The 26,426-nt window shown below is 35.8% G+C and overlaps 1 protein-coding gene across 2 annotated transcripts in view; it reads right to left on the reverse strand.

The window, feature by feature from the left end:
* LOC121367773 (cyclin-dependent kinase 17-like) overlaps positions 1-26,426 on the reverse strand; it is an 89,468-nt gene that overhangs the window by 48,769 nt on the left and 14,273 nt on the right. Inside the window, exon 1 of one of the 2 annotated variants that reach the window (XM_041492135.1) lies at positions 11,727-13,090. The exons of the other annotated variant lie outside the window; for it this stretch is intronic. Within the exon in view, the coding sequence (XP_041348069.1) occupies positions 11,727-12,756 (1,030 nt within the window). The 5' untranslated portion in view covers positions 12,757-13,090. Of the gene's footprint in view, positions 1-11,726; positions 13,091-26,426 lie in introns of those variants that run through there. 2 annotated transcript variants of the gene reach the window in all.

The following is a 26,426-nucleotide window of genomic DNA, read 5'->3' on the forward strand; positions in this document are numbered from 1 at the left end:
CTGGGGAATTTAATACAAACATCTATAAACTTGTAGCTTTATTGATGACTTCATTAGCATAAAAGAGAAAAAAAATTCACCTCTTTGGCAACTGATTTTGAAATGATCGATCTACTGCAGCAAATCACACAACAAAATGAATGCATCTTATACCACTGTCTGTTAATACAACATTATGCATTTAACACACACACACACACACACACACACACACACACACACACAAAAAAACACACACACATGAACAAACACTTTTCTTTTTAATGTCGTTTTTCCTTCCTGGCCCTACTTTTTGTAGGTTTGTTTGAAGAAGGGGAAAAATGTATCTGATGAACTTTTTGAATAATTTATGTATTATTCCTCATAATGAATGGAATTCAATTATGAAATTAAAAACACTTGAAAAGCACAATGTGCTTAACTCAAATTGGTTCTGTGTGTGAGGGTGGGGGTGGTATTAGGTGGGTGTATAAGTCAGTGTTTCTGCCAGAAAGACATTTTTGGGTATGGCACTATGGAATTGAATATTTACAATGTGTGTGCTGAATGCAACCACAGTCGATGGGGGTATGGGGAGACTCCCTCAGAAAGAAAATGGGTTTGGGTTAGGGTTTGGGTTTTTAAAAATCATAATTGTATCAAAAGATTAACTTTAAAAAATAAAATCTGCAAAAAATTTGGGTATGGCGCCATACCCGTTTTACCCTCTGGCAGAAACCCAGTAAGTGTATATGTGTATGTGTGTGGTAAACAAAGGCCAAAGCTTGCAAATTATATCTTCAATCATGCATTTTGGAAAAGTGCCATTTTAAAACTGCTTATTAAAATAGAACATGTATTCTGACAAGCAATTCCTACAAAAGATGCTCATAAAATATGAAAACTAGATTGCCAGTGATCATGTCTTTCATGCAGACCTATACGGCAATCAAGAACCTCAGAACAAAGATGTATTGTTGTAAAGCAGTCAAGATGTACAAAACTTCAGGTGATTAGTCCCGAATTAACTACTCTGAACTGCAGTGATAAAATTGTTGGAATAAGCTTTAAAAATATCTACTCATTTTTATCAAATTAGGTCATTAGTTGCGTCATGAGCCCTAACAGCTGATATAAACACCTGCTTTATCAAATGTAGAAACTGGGGGAAAATATAATGACATCTGAAACCTAGCTTCAAGCTTGCCAGCAACTATCAGAAGTGACATGATCCAGGATTAAAATAACACATATACATGCATCTTCGCAGGGAAAAAACGCAGTACGTGCAGCCTATCTCTGTGGCTCAAGTAATGAAGCGTTGCATATGGTATACAAAGCAAACAAAGCCAGAAGGAACAACTGTTATCAAATTTAAATAACTACATACTTGTTGCAAAAAAGCACTTCTAAAAAGGCAGATGAGGTACCAGAAAACAGAATTGCAATGTTAAATGAAACCAAAAAAAAGAAGAATTGTTTGCATTATAATGTAAAGGACCATTCACATGTAACATCTTTACAAGCATTCAAACTGTGTGTGCAACAGAACATAACATTGATAAAAATAACGCTTGAAAACTTGACATTTTTAATTACTGTTTTTAGCAGGGGAGGGTGTAATTGAATGGGTGTAGGGTAGAAAAGCTTATAAAAAAAGTCAATAACTGTAAACCAATGATAAATGGATAAATAAATTTTAAAGTTTAATAACCCAATATGTGAACAAATCATTGGCAAAGTTTGCGAATTAATACATATATCTGGTGTAGACTTTCATTAAATATGAAAACCCAGGAACATGAAAGATCACACTACTGTAAATGTCAGAGTGGAAAATCACTGTTCCCAAAATAACCCAAACATCACTAAGTGTCTCAAGTGATACTGACTTATAATGTACATATTAATTATTCAACAGTTGTTTTTAACACTGCCAAATGGATATGAAAAATTACACACTTGGTAAAGTGGGACAGAACTACAGGTACAACAAAGTACATGTAGAAATGCTGTTGTATTGAAACAGTTGCAGTGTTTTGCACCCCATTAGATAAAATCGACAGGTGCATGGGTGTGCATGCAAATATAAACATCTTATTGTCATTACCACAAAATATAAAATTATGTCATTTTGGTTTACATGAAATGAAATAAAACTCAGAAGACAGAAAAGTAAAGATCAAGTGCTACAATTTGAACATGTACTCATGAAGTAGACCATGACATGAACAAAAATGAGGGGAGTGATTAATTACTCCCATGACTTACATTGTGAGGAGTCATTTAAGATATATCACATCAATACTACATAAATTCACAAGTTACAGAGAGCTAAAATTACTCCTTGAACTAATCTCAGGAGAGTGATGGGGAGCGAGACTGACAGCTCCCATTTAATAAATTCACATGCTAAGGGGAGCTAAAATTACTTTCCTTGGACTAATCACAGGAGAGTTAGACTGACAGCTCCCATTTAATAAATTCACACGCTAAGGGGAGCTCAAATTACTTTCCTTGTACTAATCTCAGGGGAGTTAGACTGACAGCTCCCATTTAATAAATTCACATGCTAAGGGGAGCTCAAATTACTTTCCTTGGACTAATTACAGGAGAGTTAGACTGACAGCTCCCATTTAATAAATTCACATGCTAAGGGGAGCTAAAATTACTTTCCTTGTACTAATCTCAGGGGAGTTAGACTGATAGCTCCCATTTAATAAATTCACATGCTAAGGGGAGCTCAAATTACTTTCCTTGTACTAATCTCAGGGGAGTTAGACTGACAGCTCCCATTACACAGCAAGGTTTGATGAAGAACCAGTAGCACAATGGAGGACTGTAGGCATTCATTAAACTTTTACTTCAACATTCTTGGTGGTCAGTCTGGTCCACTGAAACTCTTTCATTTAATGGATGTAAATTAGGAAACTTAAAATGGGTTTAGCCAATAAACCAAAATATTAACTGTTAACCACTTATAGTTGCTAAGAAGCGAGCTGTATATTAAAAGTTCCTCCGGCAGCCACATTTCCAGTGTCTGGAGGTAGACGTAGTGTGACCACGATGGTCTTTCATCTAAGTCTGATAGTGGCCTGGTTAGGTGATTACCTGTAAATTCAATTACATAGCATGCAATCAAGTCAACAACAGCTGGTCAGCACCATCAGCTCCTCGCAGGCACCCCCCCCTCCCCCCCCCCTCCGCAAACAAAACAGGGGCCATCTCAACAGTCAAAATTCTGATCTAGTACTACTACTACTTTGTACTAGAACCCTCGAATAATTTTTTGCCATCAAAAGTTAAAGTTTGTTTTGTTTAATGACACCACTAGAGTATATTGATTTATTAATCATAGGCTATTGGATGTCACACATTTGGTAATTCTGATATATAGTCTTAGAGAGGAAACCCGCTACATTTTTTCCGTTAGTATCATGGGAGTATTTATATGCACCATACCACAGACAGGAAAGCAAATACCACCACCGTTGATATGTCAGTTCTAGTGCACTGGCTGGAACAAGATTTCTGGCATCAAAAAGAATTGTTAATGGAACAGGATTATAGAACATGTTAATCTGTCTATGATACGGTGCCATATAAGAGACCCAGAAATACTCCTTGATGATAGGACAATCATACACAGTAGGTTTTTCCTCTCAACTACAATGCAACTGAAATTTGTTACTTCATTTTTATAGTCATATTCAAGATTTGACAGCTAAACAAAATAGCAAAACCGCAATGGTTCACAATGTTATAATTTACAGTACCAGCGAAATGTTGTTAACTACATGTAGAACAGCAAAACTATGGTTGCCCACAATCTTATTGTACTTTATAGTCAAAAGATAAATATTTCCACATCTTGGAAAAAATTTTCATAGGTCGGTATACAACTAAAACCACATGCCTAATAATATTTGTAAAGTATTCCATAACCTCACTACACGTACCTGTAAAGCACATTACATAACTACTAAATGAAATTCCTTTACCCCAGTAGTATAAAGCTTTCTTCTTTTTCAAAAGAATAAAAACTGGCTTTGGTGGTGCAGTGCTCTAAATGTAACTCAAAGGCCAGCAAGTCAACATCTCTCATTAACCATTGACTACAAACAGTCCAGAGAGATGAAGTGTGTGCTCAGGACAGCATTCTTGAACCTTTATTTTATTTAAACATAAAAATAATTACATGTATATATGAAATGAAATTATTTGAAGCGAGAGAAAAAGCTCTTTTTGTTTTACGAGAAGGAGGTAAATAAATTATGTTATGTTCAGAGAATCCTCGAAACATCATTCTCAGAACATCACGCAAGTGATTGTAAGGCGCAAACACGAGTTTGAGAGAAGAAACTCGCTAAGAATATCATCACATGTTGTTGTTTTTTTACTAGCACAAGTCTTTAGAATTATACATGTACTTCCTCACAACAGAACAGCTTCATTACCCATCTGTAGAGTTATATATGTAGTTTGACTTTTTGACCTCACGAAAACAAAAAAACACACATGTAAGTATATATACATCTGTCTCCTTTATCTATGGAATGTCTATGAATTAAAAAAACAGTCACATTAAACAAACCATGCCAGAGGAATGCATGCATTTTCAATATTAAATTGGATGTTTCTGAAAGATTTATGGATATTGTGATTTTGTAGAAGACTCAAGGAGAAAACAACATAAAGACAAAGTCCAGACAATACAATAAAAATTGAAGCTTAGGTACAACTTGTGTAGACCTCCACAACTAATCTGATTCTGAAACACATCTACAGAGAAACTTAGTACCTGCTAAGTGGAAAGCCTTGTTATAATGAATCGGTCAGTGCTGCAAATCATAAATGGTAATTGGAGAAGTAATTTACTAGCACCTCCTGAACTAATAAAAAATAGGTTTTCCTTCGCACTAACAAATGATGTAGTACAATGTTTACAAGTTTGTTGCTGTCGGGACACAAAATTTCACATGAACCATCGTTCTGTTCGTGTGTTGGATACGCAAATTTAAATTCTTGTGAACTGCCAATTAGATACGTGATGAATTAATACTCACTCTGATGTCACATTACCAAGTATCACAGAAACGGTTAATTAAACATTTTCAATATTGAAATTTTTGTTGTTTTTGATTACAATGGAAATACTGTCGTCAAAATGTAAATGATTACGGTTCACAACAGTAATTTTTCGTACCCTAATTTTGGCTTCGTACATAATAAATATAACATATCTTATGATAATTTCACTTCAAATCCATATTTCGTAAACAGTACAATTGTTTAATTACAACATTTTCTTCAAGCACAGTCAGGTGCATTAGTAATTTAATAATTGTCAAATAGTTTATTGTTATTGTAAGGAGATGTAAAGTGATGGAATACTGACATTATTCAAATTCCAAATTAACTATATATTAATTATTACAGTGTTTTGCGATATTAAAATAAAAAACAATTTACTTACCTTGTCCCCTGTTAAAATAGTTCCGAGTTCTATATTGAGCAGAGAACACTGTTTACATGTCGGTATGTTTTTATTTTTCATAATTTTATACAACATTGCAAGTTTATGTTTTAAAAGAAGAAAGAAAGAAAAAGTACAATTCATCAAATATATACTGAACAAAATAAGAAACTTCCGCTAACTTTGCTTGAACATAACTTGATGAAAACAAACCGGGGGAATAATTGTTATATATGCGTTTAAAGAGTGTTCCATGATGCATCGTCTGGTGCAAAAATCATGGCCATAGGTTAACAGAAACTGGGAGAAATTTTGACCAAATGTGGTAGGGGTTAAAAAACAAAAAACACTTAATAACGGGTATCACCACCTCTTGAATTGACCACTGCAGTGCATCGCAGGCGCATAGAATTGACTAAAGTGTTGATTTCTGCCTGTGGAATATTGTTCCATTCCTGAATGAGCGCTTGACGAAGTTCGTTGACGTTAGTGGGTGGGTTGGGACGATCTTCAATCGTCTGTCCAGACTATCCCAGACATATTCAATGGGGTTGAGATCAGGACTTTTAGCGGGCCAGTCATCAATGAAATCAATGTTATTTGTCCTAAGAAAATGTACAGTGTCTCTAGCTGTATGAGAGGTGGCATTATCATGCTGAAAAATCGAGATGTTGGCGTTGTTATGGAACAGAGGAATGACGTGATGAGTGAGAATGTCATCGCGGTAACGTTGAGCATTTAAATTGCCATCAATGACGACTAGTGGTGAACGATAACCATGGGCAGTGGCTGCCCAGACCATGACACAACTCCCACCCCCGAAACGATCTTGTTCAAGAACACAACAGTCAGCATAGCGTTCATTTCTCCTATGGTAGACGCGCACCCTGCCATCACCACGTTGTAAAGAAAATCTGGATTCATCCGAAAAAACAGTATTCCAGCGTCGCCGTATCCAACGAGTGTGTACACGTGCCCAATTAAGACGATTTAGACGATGACATTGCGTTAAAACGCATCTGACGTAAGGACGTCGTGCATGTAAACCGTTCTCCCGCAGACGATTACGAACAGTTTGCCCACTGATTTGGTTATTATGAAGCCCAGGTGTGTTAGCAGCAGTAAAGTGGCAGTTCGGAATCGATTGCGCAAATACGTGTTCATGATATAGCAGACTTGACCACGCGTTGTAACACGCGGACGTCCACGACGTGGCAAGTCGTTGGTGCTTCCTGTTGTTCGAAATCTTACGCGAAGATTTCGTATCGCTCGACTAGAACTTCCAACATGCCTTGCAACGTCTTCTGTCGAAATGCCAGCATGAAGCATGCCAATCGTCCGTTGGGGTAAATTATTGGGTATTCTTGGCATATTAAAAATGCTACAATGTAAAAAACTTTAATTTTTTTACAATTTTTTAAGCGTTTTCGTTCACTTGACAACAATGTCAGTAAGACAAGTAAAACAAATTGACCGAATACTACACGGGACATATCGAATCATGCATGCACGTGCAAATTGAATATCACGTTGTCGACGATTAACAGTGCAAAAATAATCAATAAAATTCATGGATCCTGATAATACAGCTCAAGGCTAATACTACCTATATAATTTCATTACACAATGAATTCTTTAACACAACAAATACTATATGTACAAATTGGAAGTTTCTTTTTTTGTACAGTATATATCATATAAAATAATTACCACGGGATATGTTACATTTATTGTATACAAAGCTAAAACAAGCCAGGGTTTCTGCCAGAGGATATGTAGGGTGAAATTATGTACCCTAAAATCTTGGAAATTAATGGATTTTTATTTTTTATTTTTACACAGATAATAGTAAGAGAACTGCTGTTTAAAATTTGTTTAAAAAACATGAAATGACTATCCGGTTTCAAAGCATTTCGAACTCATAACTACTAACATGTACATACGGTACATATAGTAAGTCCTGAAACTTATAGTCTGCTTTATTTTCATTACATACCATTCAATTATTTTTTGGCAGAAAGCCTGCAATGATGTGAACAGTTACTGTCATGGACCTTAATACAATGTATGCAACTGAAAAATAAGTTACCTTGGTAACAATCATATGAACTAACTTCCAGTCACCTAACACTTTTAAATTTTGTATCCAATTTTACAACTTTATAAATCAAGTGTAAAACTCAATCTTATTGTGTGGAATTTTAACACCATACAAATTCTATGTTGCCGAGTCCAAGTTCATTAATTCATTTATACATATTTTCAAGCTTATATTCAATTAAGGTGCAAGAACGCTGTCCTGGGCACACACACCACGTGATAGCTACATGTATCTGGGATGTTAGTCCAGGACAGTGGGTTAGTGGTTTGTGAGATAGAAGCCAATGTAGTGGTCTTACCCTTATCCATTAAATCATTAAACTCACTCTAGGTGGGAGCTGGTACTGGGATATGAACCCACTACCTATCAGCCTTAAATCCAATTGAACCACTACAATACCAAGGCCGGTAGTTATGGTTGTATAGGTTAGAGCCTTATGTGTCCTTATTTTAAGAGCCAGTTTCTCATTCATTGTTCAGATATGCATGTTTATCAAACATTGATCTTCATGTATGAATAGTATGATGATCATGTACTTGTATATTCAGTTTAAAATTACACAGACCTGTCATATCTCAGAAACATCCAGTGAACTATCTGGCATTTTGACTTCGATCAATATCTTAATGTACCATACAAAGACCAATTAAATTTAGCCTGAATTGGAGCTGGGATCAGGGTCTGATTGGCAATAGGAAATACAAATTCCAGTTGATCCTTACTCAGACCAAGATTAAATTGAATCATCGACAAAGGCTCTTACATGTACTTATTATAGCTACATGTACATACAAGGCAACTACAAAATTATGGAAATTACTGGATGGTTTAAGAAAGTAACTGGTAAAAAGCAAAATGCATGCATTTCTTCCATGTCGAACTTGTTTGGTGCAGATTAAATCACACACTAAAGCCAAGTATAAATTGTGCTCAACGGTTAATGTTTTGGAAGCTCTGTATCTGTGACCAGTCATGAGTGCTAATATACCCTCGAGAATTCCTTTCCAGTCTTAAGCACTGCCAAATCTAGTGCCAAATCAAGATTCATGCAAGCGTAGCTGTTAGTTGTTGGGGTTTTTTAATCACATAAATTATCAATTTGACCAATCTAAGTGTTTATTAAAAAAAATTTTATATAGACTGAAATATTATTTACATAGAAGTACATGTATTTCATGTGAAGAAAACATGTACATTTGTTAGTACTAATAGCACTACTAAAATAGTATAGTGGAATTGAAGTATTTACATTTAAAAGAACAGCTAATATTTTGGTCACGGTAAAATGATGAGTATATCATAAAACAGTTGTAAGTAAATCTAAAGAACATAAAAACATTTTTAATAAATAATTCACCATTACATGAACATACACACACACACACACACACACACACACACACACACACACACACAAGAAGAAAATATATATATATACAAACAGGAATGTGAAATGTGAAAAAATAATTAAGACCTGGGCCCCTGCTTATAAAACTTTAATGGCCAAATTTACAAAGCCTGTTTATTTCTTACATACAGTGTAACTACAAACATTTACAATGTTTAAACACCTGTTTATATCTTACACATAGTGTAACTACAAACATTTACAATGTTTAAACACCTGTTTATATCTTACACATAGTGTAACTACAAACATTTACAAGTTTAAACACCTGTTTATATCTTACACATAGTGTAACTACAAACATTTACAATGTTTAAACACCTGTTTATTTCTTACATACAGTGTAACTACAAACATTTACAATGTTTAAACACCTGTTTATTTCTTACACACAGTGTAACTACAAACATTTACAATGTTTAAACACCTGTTTATATCTTACACACAGTGTAACTACAAACATTTACAATGTTTAAACACCTGTTTATATCTTACACATAGTGTAACTACAAACATTTACAATGTTTAAACACCTGTTTATATCTTACACATAGTGTAACTACAAACATTTACAATGTTTAAACACCTGTTTATTTCTTACACACAGTGTAACTACAAACATTTACAATGTTTAAACACCTGTTTATATCTTACACACAGTGTAACTACAAACATTTACAGTGTTTAAACACCTGTTTATCTTACACACAGTGTAACTACAAACATTTACAATGTTTAAACACCTGTTTATATCTTACACATAGTGTAACTACAAACATTTACAATGTTTAAACACCTGTTTATTTCTTACATACAGTGTATCTACAAACATTTACAATGTTTAAACACCTGTTTATATCTTACACAGTGTAACTACAAACATTTACAATGTTTAAACACCTGTTTATATCTTACACAGTGTAACTACAAACATTTACAGTGTTTAAACACCTGTTTATATCTTACTCAGTGTAACTACAAACATTTACAGTGTTTAAACACCTGTTTATCTTACACACAGTGTAACTACAAACATTTACAGTGTTTAAACACCTGTTTATATCTTACTCAGTGTAACTACAAACATTTACAGTGTTTAAACACCTGTTTATCTTACACACAGTGTAACTACAAACATTTACAGTGTTTAAACACCTGTTTATATCTTACACAAAGTGTAACTACAAACATTTACAATGTTTAAACACCTGTTTATATCTTACACACAGTGTAACTACAAACATTTACAAGTTTAAACACCTGTTTATATCTTACACAGTGTAACTACAAACATTTACAATGTTTAAACACCTGTTTATATCTTACACAGTGTAACTACAAACATTTACATTGTTTAAACACCTGTTTATATCTTACACAGTGTAACTACAAACATTTACAGTGTTTAAACACCTGTTTATCTTACACACAGTGTAACTACAAACATTTACAGTGTTTAAACACCTGTTTATATCTTACACAAAGTGTAACTACAAACATTTACAATGTTTAAACACCTGCGTTTAAGAAAAACAGGCTTCATAAATTCGGCCCTAAGAGCCTAGACTAAAATTGCTAAAGACTTCACACCGAGGCAGTCTGTATGGTGTTGCCATGACGTTGAAGTCTTAGATGTTTAATAAAGTCCAGACTCAGTTTTATAAGCATGGTTTCCTGGACCTCAATGTTACAGCACATTTCTGTTTTGCAACGATTACCTTTTGATATATTCATCTTCAAGTGACAGTATTGACTGTTTTTCTTCTTTACAGTGTACGTCTATGCACACTGCATGGTAATTGGCCATTTAAGTCATTACTCTGCATTTTAATAAAAAATTAAAATACTGACTGCCGATGACCATTTCTTTACTGACACCATGGCAACAGTAAAAACAGAACCTCATACTTTCTTACAGCCTAAACAAAAATTAGTTTATACAAATAAATATTTATTTTATCATATATAAAACGAAGCATTGCATGTAAGCACCATTAGTAACTTCTCTGTGAGAAATTGTAATGTTTATTTCCCCGGTTATGAGTGCCAGCTGGGGTAATAAACATGTATATCACATACATTATGTACAAGTAATCAATCATTAACCCTATTGAAACAGAGCTATTAACAGCTTATGTGTATTAAATCAAAACCACAATGGCCACAGAATACATTACCATTAATGTGAACAAGCTAATGCATTACAATTAGAAAAAAACAACAAGAAAGTTAATTGAATGATTAATAATAATTAATATGATATACCTGGTGAATCTGCTGTACTATTGTTTGAAAACCAAAAAATTGATGGCAGCAGTGCTTATGACTTGAAAATCGATGATGATCAATAAACTGTTCTCCTGAAATTATCAGTCAACTATTTTACACATGCTAACATCCATTGAAAGTTCAAGCACATCTGTCTTGGGCACATTCTCCGAATTTCCCGGCAGACATGTCCAAGACAGCCTGAAATTATGTAGATGAACAATTGGTCTGTTTAAATTTATAGTAAACTTATGATTAAAATAAATCAGCGATATTAGCATGTGATGAAGTTTGTTTGCCAACATCTATGAAATAAATTCTGGAATAACTCACACTGATTTTCTTGAGTGGGCCAGGTTACAGCAAAGAAACATTTTTAAGTTTGGCCTATTAGAAAACAAGAATGGAACTGGAGATGCCTGTATCTGTACATATATATATATACATGTAATGTACACATGCTCTTATTACAACTAATATATTAATGTGCTCACCGAGAAGTTTCGAATCCCTTGGTAGTGTGGAACTACTTCTCTGTGATGCATCTTTGTAGAACGAGCTATTGCACACTTGCAGGGTTGAGTTTGATGACGATTTCATAGAATACTTTTTCGACTCCTTGCATTTCAAGCCTGACAACGAATTTGGTGATTTTGATGCAGTAGAATGAACATTGTTAGAACTTTTAGCAGAGCTCCGCAAATCAGAGCAGTATTTTGACTCCAGTTTAGAATATCTTAACTCTATGTCGGCATTTGACAATTCCACAAACGAATGTCTGTATTCACCGCCTGGATACTTCTTCAACTCACCCATACTGAATCTCGATTTCGTCTTGTGGTGATCAGTAGCTCCACCAGTATACCTGAATTCTGATGAATGGAATATTGAGTTTCCATTCATGTGCCTGAACTCTGTATTAGAATACCCCATTTCTCCACTGCTATACCTTGAGTTGACGTCAGAGTATCGCATTTCCCCACTGGGGTATTTACATTCGGCACTGACATGTTGAGTTTCCTCAACAGGGTATCTCGATTCTATAGCACACCTGGCCTCCCCATTTGGGTACCTGGCCTCCACATTTGGATACCTGGCCTCCACATTTGTGTACCTGGCCTCTCCATTTGGGTACCTGGCCTCCCCATCTGGATACCTGGCTTCCCCATTTGGATACCTGGTCTCCCCATTTGGATACCTGGTCTCACCATTTGAATACCTGGCCTCTTCATTGGGGTATCTGGCCTCTTCGTTAAAATACCTGGCCTCTTCTCTGATATATCCTGATTCCACTCTCGATGAATGTCCAATCTCAAAGAGACGAGAACTGGAAGAATATTTTCTAGAATGCTTCGACTCGGGTAGATGGGAAGAAGAACCCAGTCTGTTTTTAGTCCACGGTTTTAAGTTGCGCAGCCACGACAGTGTCTTGTTGTACAGCGATTCTTTACAAGGCCGAACATCCGGATTATTGTGCTGAAACTTTTCTGTATGGTGCATGGTTCTGCCTTGCGGTCTCTCCATACTTTCCTGCCTGCCCAGAAGTAATCAAGTGATGACGGTAGTTGATTCAACATACGTGTACAGATGCCAGACCTGACAAGAGCTGTGAGGTGCACTGCTCACACCGAGGTGTAAGAACTGTTCTGGCTTCTTATCAACAAGCCAACTCTGAGCAACTTATCTTCAGGCAATCACCTATAGCCTGTTCCAGAAACTCCAAAGAAACAACGCCAGCTTCCATTCAATAATGGTCATCTCAAAAGTATTAATCCGATTCAGAGTTCCATAGTAATGTATGCTCCGTTTCATAAAATGGTAAAGGAACACTATGGTTTGTTTTTGATGTAAGAGCTTCTTTTCAACTTCCTTTTATAACTTTCACGTTTAAATTAAATCACACATATAATCACATAATAAAAACGGCATCAACATTAATACTGCAATCTCCATACAGTTTCTCTTTGTACGTTCAGGTCATGTTAAACTTTAGCAATGCAATTTACATAACTGGTTAATCTTGTGCTGCATACATGTTTATCCCTGTTTTAAGTAGTAGCCAAATGACTACCAGAATAAATAATATAATCCAATATGTAACAGGCCAAAGTGAACTATGTTAATTATGCAATACAATTACATGCAGATCAATGATTAGTACTTTGTATTATGTTGTTAGGTGAGCAGGATTAAGTGCATGAGAAGGGTGGTGAGGCTGGTAAAACGTAAACAAAGGGGTGTTAATTTTAGCAATATGGTTCATATAGCAAGGAAAACAATCAAATAAATTCATATACCTCATTTAACTAGTATGAATATTGTGTGCATGATTGCAAACGTATGTGCTTAACTGCGAACATACACACATTTTTGTAAAAGTGAAGAAACTTATGAAAATTTTCAAAAACTTTAAATGACATAAAAGGTAAAGCGCAAGTTTCAATGTTTTCATAGATATGTGACAGACATTTTTCTTCTATTTCGTTTTTAACCTAGCACATATTTACATATTCTCATATTACCGTATCTTAGGCAGAGATTACGTGTGGAACAGATTAATTCGTAGTTATTTATAAAACATATATGTAAATACAGAGAAATATGACATTTTCAGCTATGATAATGTATTGTTAATATGCTAGTGTAGTTATTAAAAAAAAAAAAAGATAACAAACCTGGAACCAAAAGAGTATTTCAGTAGATTGTTTGAATTAGTTTTGTTTAACGACACCACTGGAGCACATCGATTACTTAATCATCGGCTATTGGATGTCAAACGTTTGGTAATTCTGACTCATAGTCAACAGAGAAAACCCACTATATTTTTTCTAATGCAGCAAGGGATCTTTTATATGCACTTTCCCACAAACAGAAAAATACATACCATGGCCTTTGTCCAGTTGTGGTGCACTGGTTGAAATGAGAAAAAACCTAATCAGCTGAATGGATTCACCGAGGTGGTTCGATCCTGCTTGTTTGAATTAGCAACAAGGCATCTACGTGCACATTCTGACACATACAGAATGGCACATAACACATTTGATTATATGGCTTCAACAATGCTTGGCATATGTGGCTTACATCTCCCATCAAGTTTAGCCTTTATTGTGGAAGGTTTTTTTAAAGAAATAAACTCTTTTAAAAAAAAAAATTATAATAATAATAAAAAAAAAGAGGAAAAAGAAGAGTTTTAGTTGCACCCACTTCGACCCGTGTAAAGGACGTACTTCACCTGATATAAGTGATGAGATGTAGCCCAGTGGCAAAGTACTCAAAGGCTGTGGTATGTACTACCCTGTCGGTGGGATAGTGCATATAAAAGAACCCTTGCTGCTAATCGAAAAGAGTAGCCCATGAAGTGGTGACAGTTGGTTTCCTCTCTCAATATCTGTGTGGTCTTTAACCATATGTCTGACACCATATAACCGTACATAAAATGTGTTGTGTGTGTCGTTAAATAAAACATTTCTTTCTTTCTTTCACCCGATATAACCAGGCATCGAAATAAGTCGAGAACGGTTGTTCAGGTTACCGGGAGGTTCCCACATGTTAGAGAAGTCGAGAACGGTGTTTCGTTCTCGACAAAAATTTCAACGAACAGTAGTTTCGTTTCCGAACATAAACCAGGCAATGCATTCAGGACTTCTGCGTTTCATTATCTCGTCAGGAATTGCATCGATGTTCGCGCGCAAGTCACTCCGCGTTTAAGCAGCGTCCACTAGATGAATTTACGTCCGGTTTTGTTTTCTCGTACAAAATTGCACCGATGTTCGTGCGCACTTGTGGAATTGCAAAGCAAATTTTGGCAATCCGCGTTTAAGCAGCGCCCACTAGATAAATTTACTTCCGGATTTCGTTTCTCATACTGATGTTCGCGCACACCGGTACAATTTCAGAACGACCGCGTAGTAGTAACAGGAATTCAATTCTAACTTTCATATAGTTGTGGAAACCTATAGGTTACCAGGTTATATTTTGTGGTAACCTGTAAATGGGTTACCAGACACAATGCTTATTTCGATGCCTGTATAACAACCGATTGCCTCAGTGTTCAGGTCAGGTTTTTAATCCCATCCCAACCAGTGTCTGAAGACTGAAATGCATGTTTTTGCTATGGACAGGTGCATAAAAAATGTATTTTATTAATTAACTCAGCCTCTATCATAGCAGCAAGTTTCCTACCTCTTTATCTAGCCAAAGTATTAAAATAACCACATGTGAGACATTACATACAGTTAAAAGTTTGTTTTGTTTAATGACACCTCTAGAGCACATTGATTTTTTTAATCATCGGATATTGATGTCAAACATTTGGTAATTCTGACATATAGTCTTAGATAGGAAACCTGCTACATTTTTCCGTTAGTAGCAAGGGAACTTTTATATACCAGGGGTGGGAATTGGTGAACTGTAAAAAAGATGAAATCTAGAGGGGTCCCGGAAATTCTTGAAATCCTAGGCTAAAATCTGTGCCATCTGACACATTTTGGAAAGGACAATTAAAATGTGAGGAAACGCAATGTTCCGTGAGAGGAAAACAGCTGATCCAAGGAGAATTTCCACCCCTGATATGCACCATCCAACAGGCAGGATAGCACATACCACAGTCTTTGATATACCAGTCGTTCTGCACTGGCTGGAACGAGAAATAGCCTATGGGCCCACCGACAAGGATCGATCCCAAACCAACTGTGCATCAAGCAAGCATTTTGCTACTGGGCTACATCCCACCCAACATTACATACAGCGTTTAGGCTAGATCCAAAAACAATATTAGTGATTTGGTAAATCTGATAACCAAATTTGTAGCCAAATTTAATTTTCCATTGGCTACACAAAAATGCATCAAAAACAAAGCTCCTTAAAGAATTGTATTTATTTAATTTTCCAATTAGCTTTTTGGCAATTCACTAATGAAATATATTTGCCTAATCTGGCTATAACCTGCATTTGAGGATTTGATTACATGTAGTTTTGTCTGAAACCCAATAGCCAATGTGTATTTTTGTGCTGGGGTGTCTTTAAACTAAAGCGCTCGCTTAATGTGCAGTTGGTCTAGGATCGATCCTATTTTGGTGGGCTCAGTGGGTTATTTCTCATTCCAGCCAGTGCACCACAACTGGTATGTCAAACGCTGTGGTGATTGTCATCCTGTCTGTATAAAAGATCCCTACTTGTTACTAATGGAAAAATGGAGCGTGTTTCCTCTCTAAGAGTAAGATCATATGTCATCATTACCAAATGTTTGACATCAAAAAGCCGAAATGTGTTCTAGTGGTGTCGTTAAACAAAACAAACTTTAACTTTTTGACAGCTTAGATCCTGTAAAATAACTGTAATTTAAAATATGCTGAGATGTCATTAAACAAACATTCCTTTCTTTTCTCCCGACCAAATTGAATGTTGCACTGGGTCTGGAGGTCTATGTATCAGCCTTGGACCCAGTGACATGAGATCCAGCGGGCCATCAATGTGTGTAGTAGCAGATTCCAGCCCATCAACACCAGTGCTGTAAGTTTTGATATCCTCCCCGGCAGTTATCTGCAGGAAATATCTTATAGTATGTTTCAGAGACCCACTAGGCTAGCTGGGCAGATTGGATTACATTTCCAATGTAGATAACATACATACAGGCAGGAATAAATGAGCAAAAACTTGTATACATGGTCTACGAAATGGCTTCTGAAAGGACTGAACAGAGAAAGAAAATGCTGTAAAAAGCTTTGCATACAGGTACATGTACATGTACCATGCATACAGATTTAAAAAAACAACAACATAAAAACATTTTTCTTTTAAATGCCAGGAATGTATTGTATTGGAAATTACTATGTGTATAGAAGTATGTACCAATAAATAAAATTAAAATTAAAATTAAAACTAGAAAATTGAGATAGATAATTTAACTTTATCATAAAGTTATAAGTAAAATATTCTGAATTAAGTAAACTCGATTCTAAAAAGATTTAACATAAAAAGACAGTGAATAATTTTTGTGTTAGGCGTACCTAATATAGTATTTTATATTTTATATTTGTTATCCACATAGAATCTTTCTTTCATGATTACAAGTAGATGGACCACTATAGTATTTAATTAACCCACTGATTTAAAGTGACTTGCTATATTTAATACTAACTGATAAAAAATCTGCAATTTGGTCGGGAGAAAAGAAAGGAATGTTTGTTTAATGACATCTCAGCATATTTTAAATTACAGTTATTTTACAGGATCTAAGCTGTCAAAAAGTTAAAGTTTGTTTTGTTTAACGACACCACTAGAACACATTTCGGCTTTTTGATGTCAAACATTTGGTAATGATGACATATGATCTTACTCTTAGAGAGGAAACACGCTCCATTTTTCCATTAGTAACAAGTAGGGATCTTTTATACAGACAGGATGACACACACCACAGCCTTTGACGTACCAGTTGTGGTGCACTGGCTGGAATGAGAAATAACCCACTGAGCCCACCAAAATAGGATCGATCCTAGACCAAGTGCACATTAAGCGAGCGCTTTAGTTTAAAGACACCCCAGCACAAAAATACACATTGGCTATTGGGTTTCAGACAAAACTACATGTAATCAAATCCTCAAATGCAGGTTATAGCCAGATTAGGCAAATATATTTCATTAGTGAATTGCCAAAAAGCTAATTGGAAAATTAAATAAATACAATTCTTTAAGGAGCTTTGTTTTTGATGCATTTTTGTGTAGCCAATGGAAAATTAAATTTGGCTACAAATTTGGTTATCAGATTTACCAAATCACTAATATTGTTTTTGGATCTAGCCTAAACGCTATATGTAATGCTGAGTGGGATGTAGCCCAGTAGCAAAATGCTTGCTTGATGCACAGTTGGTTTGGGATCGATCCTTGTCGGTGGGCCCATTGGGCTATTTCTCGTTCTAGCCAATGCAGCATGACTGGTATATCAAAGACTGTGGTATGTGCTATCCTGCCTGTTGGATGGTGCATATCAGGGGTGGAAATTCTCCTTGGATCAGCTGTTTTCCTCTCACGGAACATTTCGTTTTCTCACATTTTTTGCCACTTGTATAACATCAACATGAGGCAGTACTCTAGCTTGAGTGTGACTAACTGAACATTTTCATGGTAGACTGATGATGACTTTTTTGCAAGGTAGTTGTCAAGGGAAAGTACTCCCTAAAACTAGTAGTCACAGGACACTTGATATTGATGTATTTTTCATAGAATATATTCTGACAAAAATTGTATGTAACTACCGACCTCAGTGGCGCAGTGGTTAAGCCATCGGACTACAGGCTGGTAGGTACAGGGTTTGCAGTCTGGTACCAGCTCCAACCCAGAGCGAGTTCTCAAGGGCTTAATGGGTAGGTGTAAGGTCACTACACCCTCTTCTCTCTCACTCACCACTAACCAACTAACAACTAACCCACTGTCCTAACAGACAGCCCAGATAGCTGAGGTGTGTGCCCAGGACAGTGTGCTTGAACCTTAATTGGATATAAGCATGAAAATCAGTTGAAAAAAAATGAAATGAATGTATTGAACTGCATGAAGTAATTAATGGTGTGTTCAACATGCACAGACTAAATCAGTGATGGCCAGTCTTTGGATCAGATAAATCAAGATCTAAAGAATCTCCACAACCAAGCTGGTTCTGTATTTGACCCCCTTATGCCACATCCACAAGTTTAGCATGGTTGGATGGGTAGATGGCATTGGCATAGCCAGGATTTTATATTGGTAAAGGGACACCCATATTGTCTATTAGGTATGTTATGTGGTGATGGTGAAATATAAAAGGTGGTGGTAGTAAAAAATGGCATGATTGGATGGATGGATGGATGGATAGATGTATGATGTTAAAACTGATCAAACGAACTAATCAAGAGTGTTGTAAGAACACAAATAGGTGAAGAAAGCTATAATTGTTTAGCAGCTTAACATGTCAGATGGTATCAGTTTGAACGGGCAGCTAATGAAAAGCCACAATCCTCTTACCACTGGGAAATAAAGAAGAAATCCACTCCATAGTGATGTTCTATAGGTCATCCCAGGCTTGATCAGTCTTAGCTACAATCATATAATAATTGCACAGTGGTATGTTTCTCAGGTGTTATATTAATCGATCTTGATCAGAAAAATTCTCATCAGAAAAAAAATGTTCTAAATATCACTCTTTAAGCAACTATCGATTAAACATTTGGAACCTCTTTGTACATGTACAGTATTTATTTATATTATTGTTTTGTTAGCATTACTGGAACAATGTATACCCACCGAATTTATTTCAGTGAATTTGTTATATGTGGTCATGGTAATAACAGGCTGCATATTACCATTCTCTCTTACATGCATTTCAATACAATTTCTGTTGGAGAACTGTGAAAAACGGGGCAATGTGACACCTATTATTACGAGGTACAGTCACTTGGTAACTACAAGGGGCAGGACGTAGCTTAGTGGTAAAGCGCTCACCTGATGCGCGATTGGTCTGGGATCGATCCCCATTGGTGGCCCATTGGGCTATTTCTCATTCCATGGAGCACACCACAACTGGTATATTAAAGGCCATGATGTGTGTTACCCTGTCTGTGGGATGGTGCATATAAAAGATCCCTTGCTACTAATGGAAAAAATGTAGTGGGTTTCCTCTCTAAGACTATATGTCAAAATTACCAAATGTTTGACATCCAATAGACAATGATTAACAAATCTATGTGCTCTAGTGGTGTTGTTAAACAAAATTAACTTTTGGTAACTACAATGCAAAAAAATCCTATATAGATTGACAACAAATATTTTAGAGTTATCCACCCTTAAGACAGAGCAACATGTCATGTTATAAAAGAGGCAGCATATCACTTGCACAGTTGTTGTTTAGTAATAAAAACAAGCATTATGAGAGTACTGCTAAAGAAATACATGTCCCCTACTGGGCCCAACAATTTTTCGTATCTCCTAAATTCATGGGCCATAACTCTGTGAAAAGTGGGTAAATCACCATGAAAGTTAAACTTGCTCTGTAACAGTATGTGATAAAGCTATATACAAAATTATATCTCAATATCTTCAGGTACTGCAAAACAAAAGTCAAGAACACAAAACTTTCATATTCAAGGGCCATAACCTCAACAAATATTGGTAAATAGCTATGACAGCCAAACCTGATCTGTAACAGTACATGATAAAGCTATACACACAATTTCAGCTCAATATCTTAAAGCCTTCTAAAAACAAGTCTGGAAAACAAATTTTCACATCTTCCAAGTTGAAGGGCCATTACTCTGTCAAAAATGGGTAAATCACTATAAAATTGAAACTTGATCTGTGACAGTATATGATACAGCTACATGTATACACAAAATTTCAGCTCAATATCTCAAGGAATTCGAAGAAAAAAACCCATCCAGAAAGCTATATGTGGGACAGACAGACATAGACAGACAGAAGGACAGCGATGAAACCGGTAGGGGACTAGTAATAAATGCATGTAACTTCAAATTATTAGTTGTTTATTTAAATACCACAGACGTCAACCTACATGTACCTGTATTTATCAAGACAACATTAGTCTGCTACATATATATATCAAGTATCGACACAAGGAATGGCGATGTGGTGTGGTGCCTTCAGGGAGTAGAGGAAAGAATGTATCTTTACAGACCTACAGCATTCGTAGGTATGGGATCAGAGTAAAGAGTGTATCTTTACAGACCTACAGCATTCGTAGATATGGGAGTAGAGTAAAGAGTGTATCTTTACAGACCTACAGAATTCTTAGGTATGGAGCAGAGTAAAGAGTGTATCTTTATAGACCTACAACATTCTTAGGTATTTGAGCAGGGAAAAGAGTGTATCTTTACAGACCTACAACATTCTTAGGTATTTGAGCAGGGAAAAGAGTGTATCTTTATAGACCTACAGCATTCTTAGGTATTTGAGTAGGAAAAAGAGTGTATCTTTACAGACCTACAACATTCTTAGGTATTTGAGTAGGAAAAAGAGTGTATCTTTACAGACCTACAGCATTCTTAGGTATTTGAGCAGGGAAAAGAGTGTATCTTTATAGACCTACAGCATTCTTAGGTATTTGAGTAGGAAAAAGAGTGTATCTTTACAGACCTACAACATTCTTAGGTATTTGAGTAGGAAAAAGAGTGTATCTTTACAGACCTACAGCATTCTTAGGTATTTGAGCAGGGAAAAGAGTGTATCTTTACAGACCTACAACATTCTTAGGTATTTGAGCAGGGAAAAGAGTGTATCTTTATAGACCTACAGCATTCTTAGGTATTTGAGTAGGAAAAAGAGTGTATCTTTACAGACCTACAGCATTCTTAGGTATTTGAGTAGGAAAAAGAGTGTATCTTTACAGACCTACAGCATTCTTAGGTATTTGAGCAGGGAAAAGAGTGTATCTTTATAGACCTACAGCATTCTTAGGTATTTGAGTAGGAAAAAGAGTGTATTTTTACAGACCTACAACATTCTTAGGTATTTGAGTAGGAAAAAGAGTGTATCTTTATAGACCTACAGCATTCTTAGGTATTTGAGCAGGGAAAAGAGTATCTTTACAGACCTACAGCATTCTTAGGTATGGGAGCAGAGAAAAAAGTGTATCTTCACAGACCTACAGCATTCTTAGATATGGGAGCAGAGAAAAGAGTGTATCTTCACAGACCTACAGCATTCTTAGGCATGGGAGCAGAGTAAAGAGTGTATCTTTACAGGACTGCAGAGTTATAGGGCATGGAAGCTGGGGGGGAAAGTATCTTTACCGTATTGCAACATTCTAGGGCATTTAAGCAGAAAAAAGAGAGTATCTTTACAGAACTACAGCATTATAGCGCATGTGTGTATCTTTACAGAAATGCAGCATTGTAGAAAATGGAACAAGGTGAATGAGTGTGTCTTTACAGAATTAAGTTCTGCAGCATTCTAGAATGATGATGAGAAAAGAGCAGTCAGAAACAGGATGTATGTGTACATGTAGCTCAGTGATAAGAGTTCTGAGTTGCAATGAAGCCATTTGGCCAATTTGAGAACAACTGCATGAAGACTGTATTACACAGCATACATGTGTGAAGTCAAACTGCTAATCAAAGTTCTAATATTTCATGAAGGAAATGATTAACCAAGATGACATAATCACCCCTTAAAATCGCATATGATTTATTATGGTTTTTAACTAGTGATGTAGATAAAGTCGAGTAGACATGTAGTGTACACCAGGTACAGCTAAGAGCGCAAATAAAATGCACACGTATATATATATAAACAAGTTAAAAATAAAATAAAGTAAAATAAATGATGCCATAAACATCGTCATAACAAGTGGTGTGAAGCTTTTATGTGTGCTTACTAAGTCATAAACATATCTTGGATGTTTCTGTGGTTTTGTTAATTTAACAAACTTAGTGTAACTTATGGTATGTGAAGGCATTCACAGTCACTGAAATAACATTTAACACGTTATGCACATCCATGTTCTAATAATAAGTAGATGATCACCGAGACATGCATGTCTTTAAAAAAAAAAAAATTAGAACTTATTTAAGATGGTTTGTTCAATGTAAACATAGCTGATACTTGTAATAACCTCTTTAAAATGTTTAAGGTGTGTGGGAAATTTCTATAGAATTAGTTACAGCAGCCTGTGTGTATATATATATATATATATATATATATATATATATATATATATATATATATATATATAGCTCTAAGGTAGGGCCCTTCACCTGAGGTATGCCAGGTTAATACCCTTAAGGTCAATTCATACTTTGATTGCCGACCTCATGCGCAACTGAAATTTTTTTATTTATTAGGGAAACTAAAATGTGTTGAACCAACGTGCACTAAAATTTAATATGAACTGTGTTAAAATTGTACTGAATTGACAGGAAAAAAATGAGGGTTAGGTTTGAACAGAAGCAGAACTAGGCGAGTCAACTACTCGTCGACAAGAGTCAGCGGTGAAGTATAAATCTAGCTTTAGCTCCTGTATCATTTTTCATTCCTATCAATGCTCCACACAATTGATATATCAAACGTTGTTGTGGTATGTGCTATCCTGTCTGCTAACAGTACCACCACAAAGACTACTAGCCCAGATCAGCAGCAAGGAATCTTTTAAAACACATTTCCACAGACAGAACAGAGAATATGGTACAGTGATTTCGAGGGTTGCTATACAAATATGTAACGCAAATCAAAATCTAGCTTCTTTTTACTCCCCTCTCCCCATATATTTGGTTATCCTAAGACCAATCCTCATCTAAACTAACAGTCTTGTTATTACTCCAGTTTCACTTTACTATCACTGTCACAGTGTGACATAATTTAACAATCATTAGGTTCTTTATTTTTTTCTCTTTTTTTTTTCTTTGGTAATAATACTGCTTGGGTTTTTTTTTACTAAGTTTTAAAAAATCATCTGTAACAGAGAACAACTTGGCCATGACTGGAATTACTGAATGTTTAAGAATGAAAAAAGAGAGACCTTTTAAAAACATTATTTATCTCTGGACAAACACCCCCTTTGTTTCCTCATGTTGTTTTATAATGTATTCCATGACACTCCCTCCTATTAGAGCATTGTTTAACATAGGTGAGGAAGGAGGTGGATGCTTCTAAGCATAGTGAAATGCTGCATCTGCATTGTTCTATGCTTCATATTTACACTTACAGGTAATAAAAACTATATACACACAGACACAGAAAAACAGACACATACATACACAGACACACACGTATGTACACAGACACACACACACATGTACACACACACACACACACACACACAGTGTTTAACTCATTCCGCCCATGGCAATAAACCAACTGTTAAAATTACACACACACACACACACACACACACACACACACACACCAACCACACTGTAACCATAAAATATGTTCACCACAGCATGTACATCCATCATTTTAAACACTCCCTAACAGTAACAGCCCGTACAAATTAGCCTATTTCAGATCTTCCAGTAGTATTAGTACACTACTATATTAAACTGTTCCTGTTTGCTCTGTGTTAGAGTGAAGGTTTAATTTTGATTACTGTAAACACAGAATCACTCAACGGACTTGGGTTTCTATTTCCTACCACACTGATGTCATTATACACCACTTAAATCAATAGACATCTTCATTGCAAACATGTTATTACATCACTCTAGGTTAAAAGCCTTCCTACAGTATATTCTCTTCAAAGCAATTTTACACTTATACGCATACAACTGAGTTAGTACTTTATAAAACCCCATATCTAATTATAGGATTAAAGAATTAAAAATAATTGTCAATTTTTTTTTTTTAAATGTCACAATTAACCACTGAAGATTCAGCTAAGACTATTCTGGTGGGAAATGGCAGGTGAATTGCATGGATGGCCACAAGAGACAAGTATTTGTGTTGTGGTTGAAGAGACAAGGACTGGGATTTAGAGGTGGACAGCAGAAGAAGTTTCAAACTTAACTGTTGTCAACTGGAAAGAAATGACATGAGAATCAAGAGGAGAAAACAAAAAGCAGACAGTAAGATTTTAAAAAACCCAAATAATTATTTAAAAAAACACACCAGTTGATACCAGTTTGTATCCCAATGCTGCCGCCAATACAAAGTTCTAATATCTCATTGCACGCTCATCACAATGATTCCTTTACCACTAACCACTAACCACTAACCATTAACCCATATGAGACACATAGTCCAGAATCTTAATAAGTTAATTTGATATGAGCATGAAAATAGATGAAATTGAAAATATAAACATTTCTAATTCACTTAACTTTAACTATGTTTCAAAATTATCTTCACCATGATTTTGGGACACATTTACCCAGAGTGTTAATTCATTGTATTGTAAAGTAGGACGCTACTTATTCCAAAGTATAAATGTTTTATTTAATGATGCTCTCAACTTGTTTTAATTATGGCTATATAGCATCAGACCATACAGATAATAAGAGAGAAAACCCGCTGTCACCATTTGATGGGCTATTCTTTTCAATTAGTAACAAGCGTTCTTTTATAAATATCATCTGACAGATAGAATAGTACATACCACAGTCTGTTACATCATTAACAGAGAACTGGATGGAACAAAAAAATAGCCCAACCGGCCCATCGATTTGGATAGCTCCTAGGCCAACCATGCATCAGGAGAGTGCTTTACAATTGGGCTACATCCTACCCTTTGAAAGTAAGAAGCTACATTACGTACCTTTCTACAATGTATTATTAATTAATGTGTAATGTAATCTGCAAAATGTAGCCAGAGTCATGAAATTTACCAGTTGCCAACTAATTTGGACGAAACTGCACATTCCAGGATGCAGTGCATGCATTAGAAACCCTATCAGAGCCAGAAATCCAGTGATATGACCAATGTGCATCATTGCTCGTAGCTGAACCCGTTCAAAGGCTAGTGATATTTTTCTCATAAAAGAGGCGAGTTCATCTGTCCCATGTCAGTAATCAGGTTTTTATCCTACATGTACGTTGATGTCATGAATGATTTGTGTACAGGAAGAAAACAGATGTGGTAGTGAGTAACAAGCCAGATGCTCTCAACTGTGCACAAAGGAGAATCTCTACATGTACACCTTCATGCAGAAGTGGTGTACCTGGATGACTCTGTACATACACGTACATGTAAGAAAACAAAGGAATACTTGTTTGATGACAACACAGCACATTTTACACTATCGCTATTTTGTGGTTTATTTATAGTCATATCGATACCTCGTTGAGATAGACAAGACAAAGTTAAAAGTTTGTTTTGTTTAATAAAACCACTAGAGCACACTATTGGATGTCAAACATTTGGTAATTCTGGTATAGTCTTAGATAAAACCCACTACATTTTTCTTCAATTAGCAGCAAGGCATCTTTTATATGTATTTTCCCAGACAAAACAGCACATACCATGGCCTTTCAAATACCAGTAATGGGGCACTGGATGGGATCAAAGAATTGGTCCATGGAGGGGATTCGATCCTATGACTGAAGCACCTCATTTACCAACTGAACTACATTCCATCACCAGAAAGAGAAGACATAGAAAAACTGCTGCTGCCACAAAGGGTACTCCTACTGAAAAAACGAGGGATCTTTTAAATGAAGTTTTCCTCCATAGACTGGACAGTACAGGCTAGAGTCTTTGCTGTACATGTACCAGTCATG

Source organism: Gigantopelta aegis, chromosome 3, assembly GCF_016097555.1.
Source record: "Gigantopelta aegis isolate Gae_Host chromosome 3, Gae_host_genome, whole genome shotgun sequence".
NCBI classification, from domain to species: Eukaryota; Metazoa; Mollusca; class Gastropoda; order Neomphalida; family Peltospiridae; genus Gigantopelta; species Gigantopelta aegis.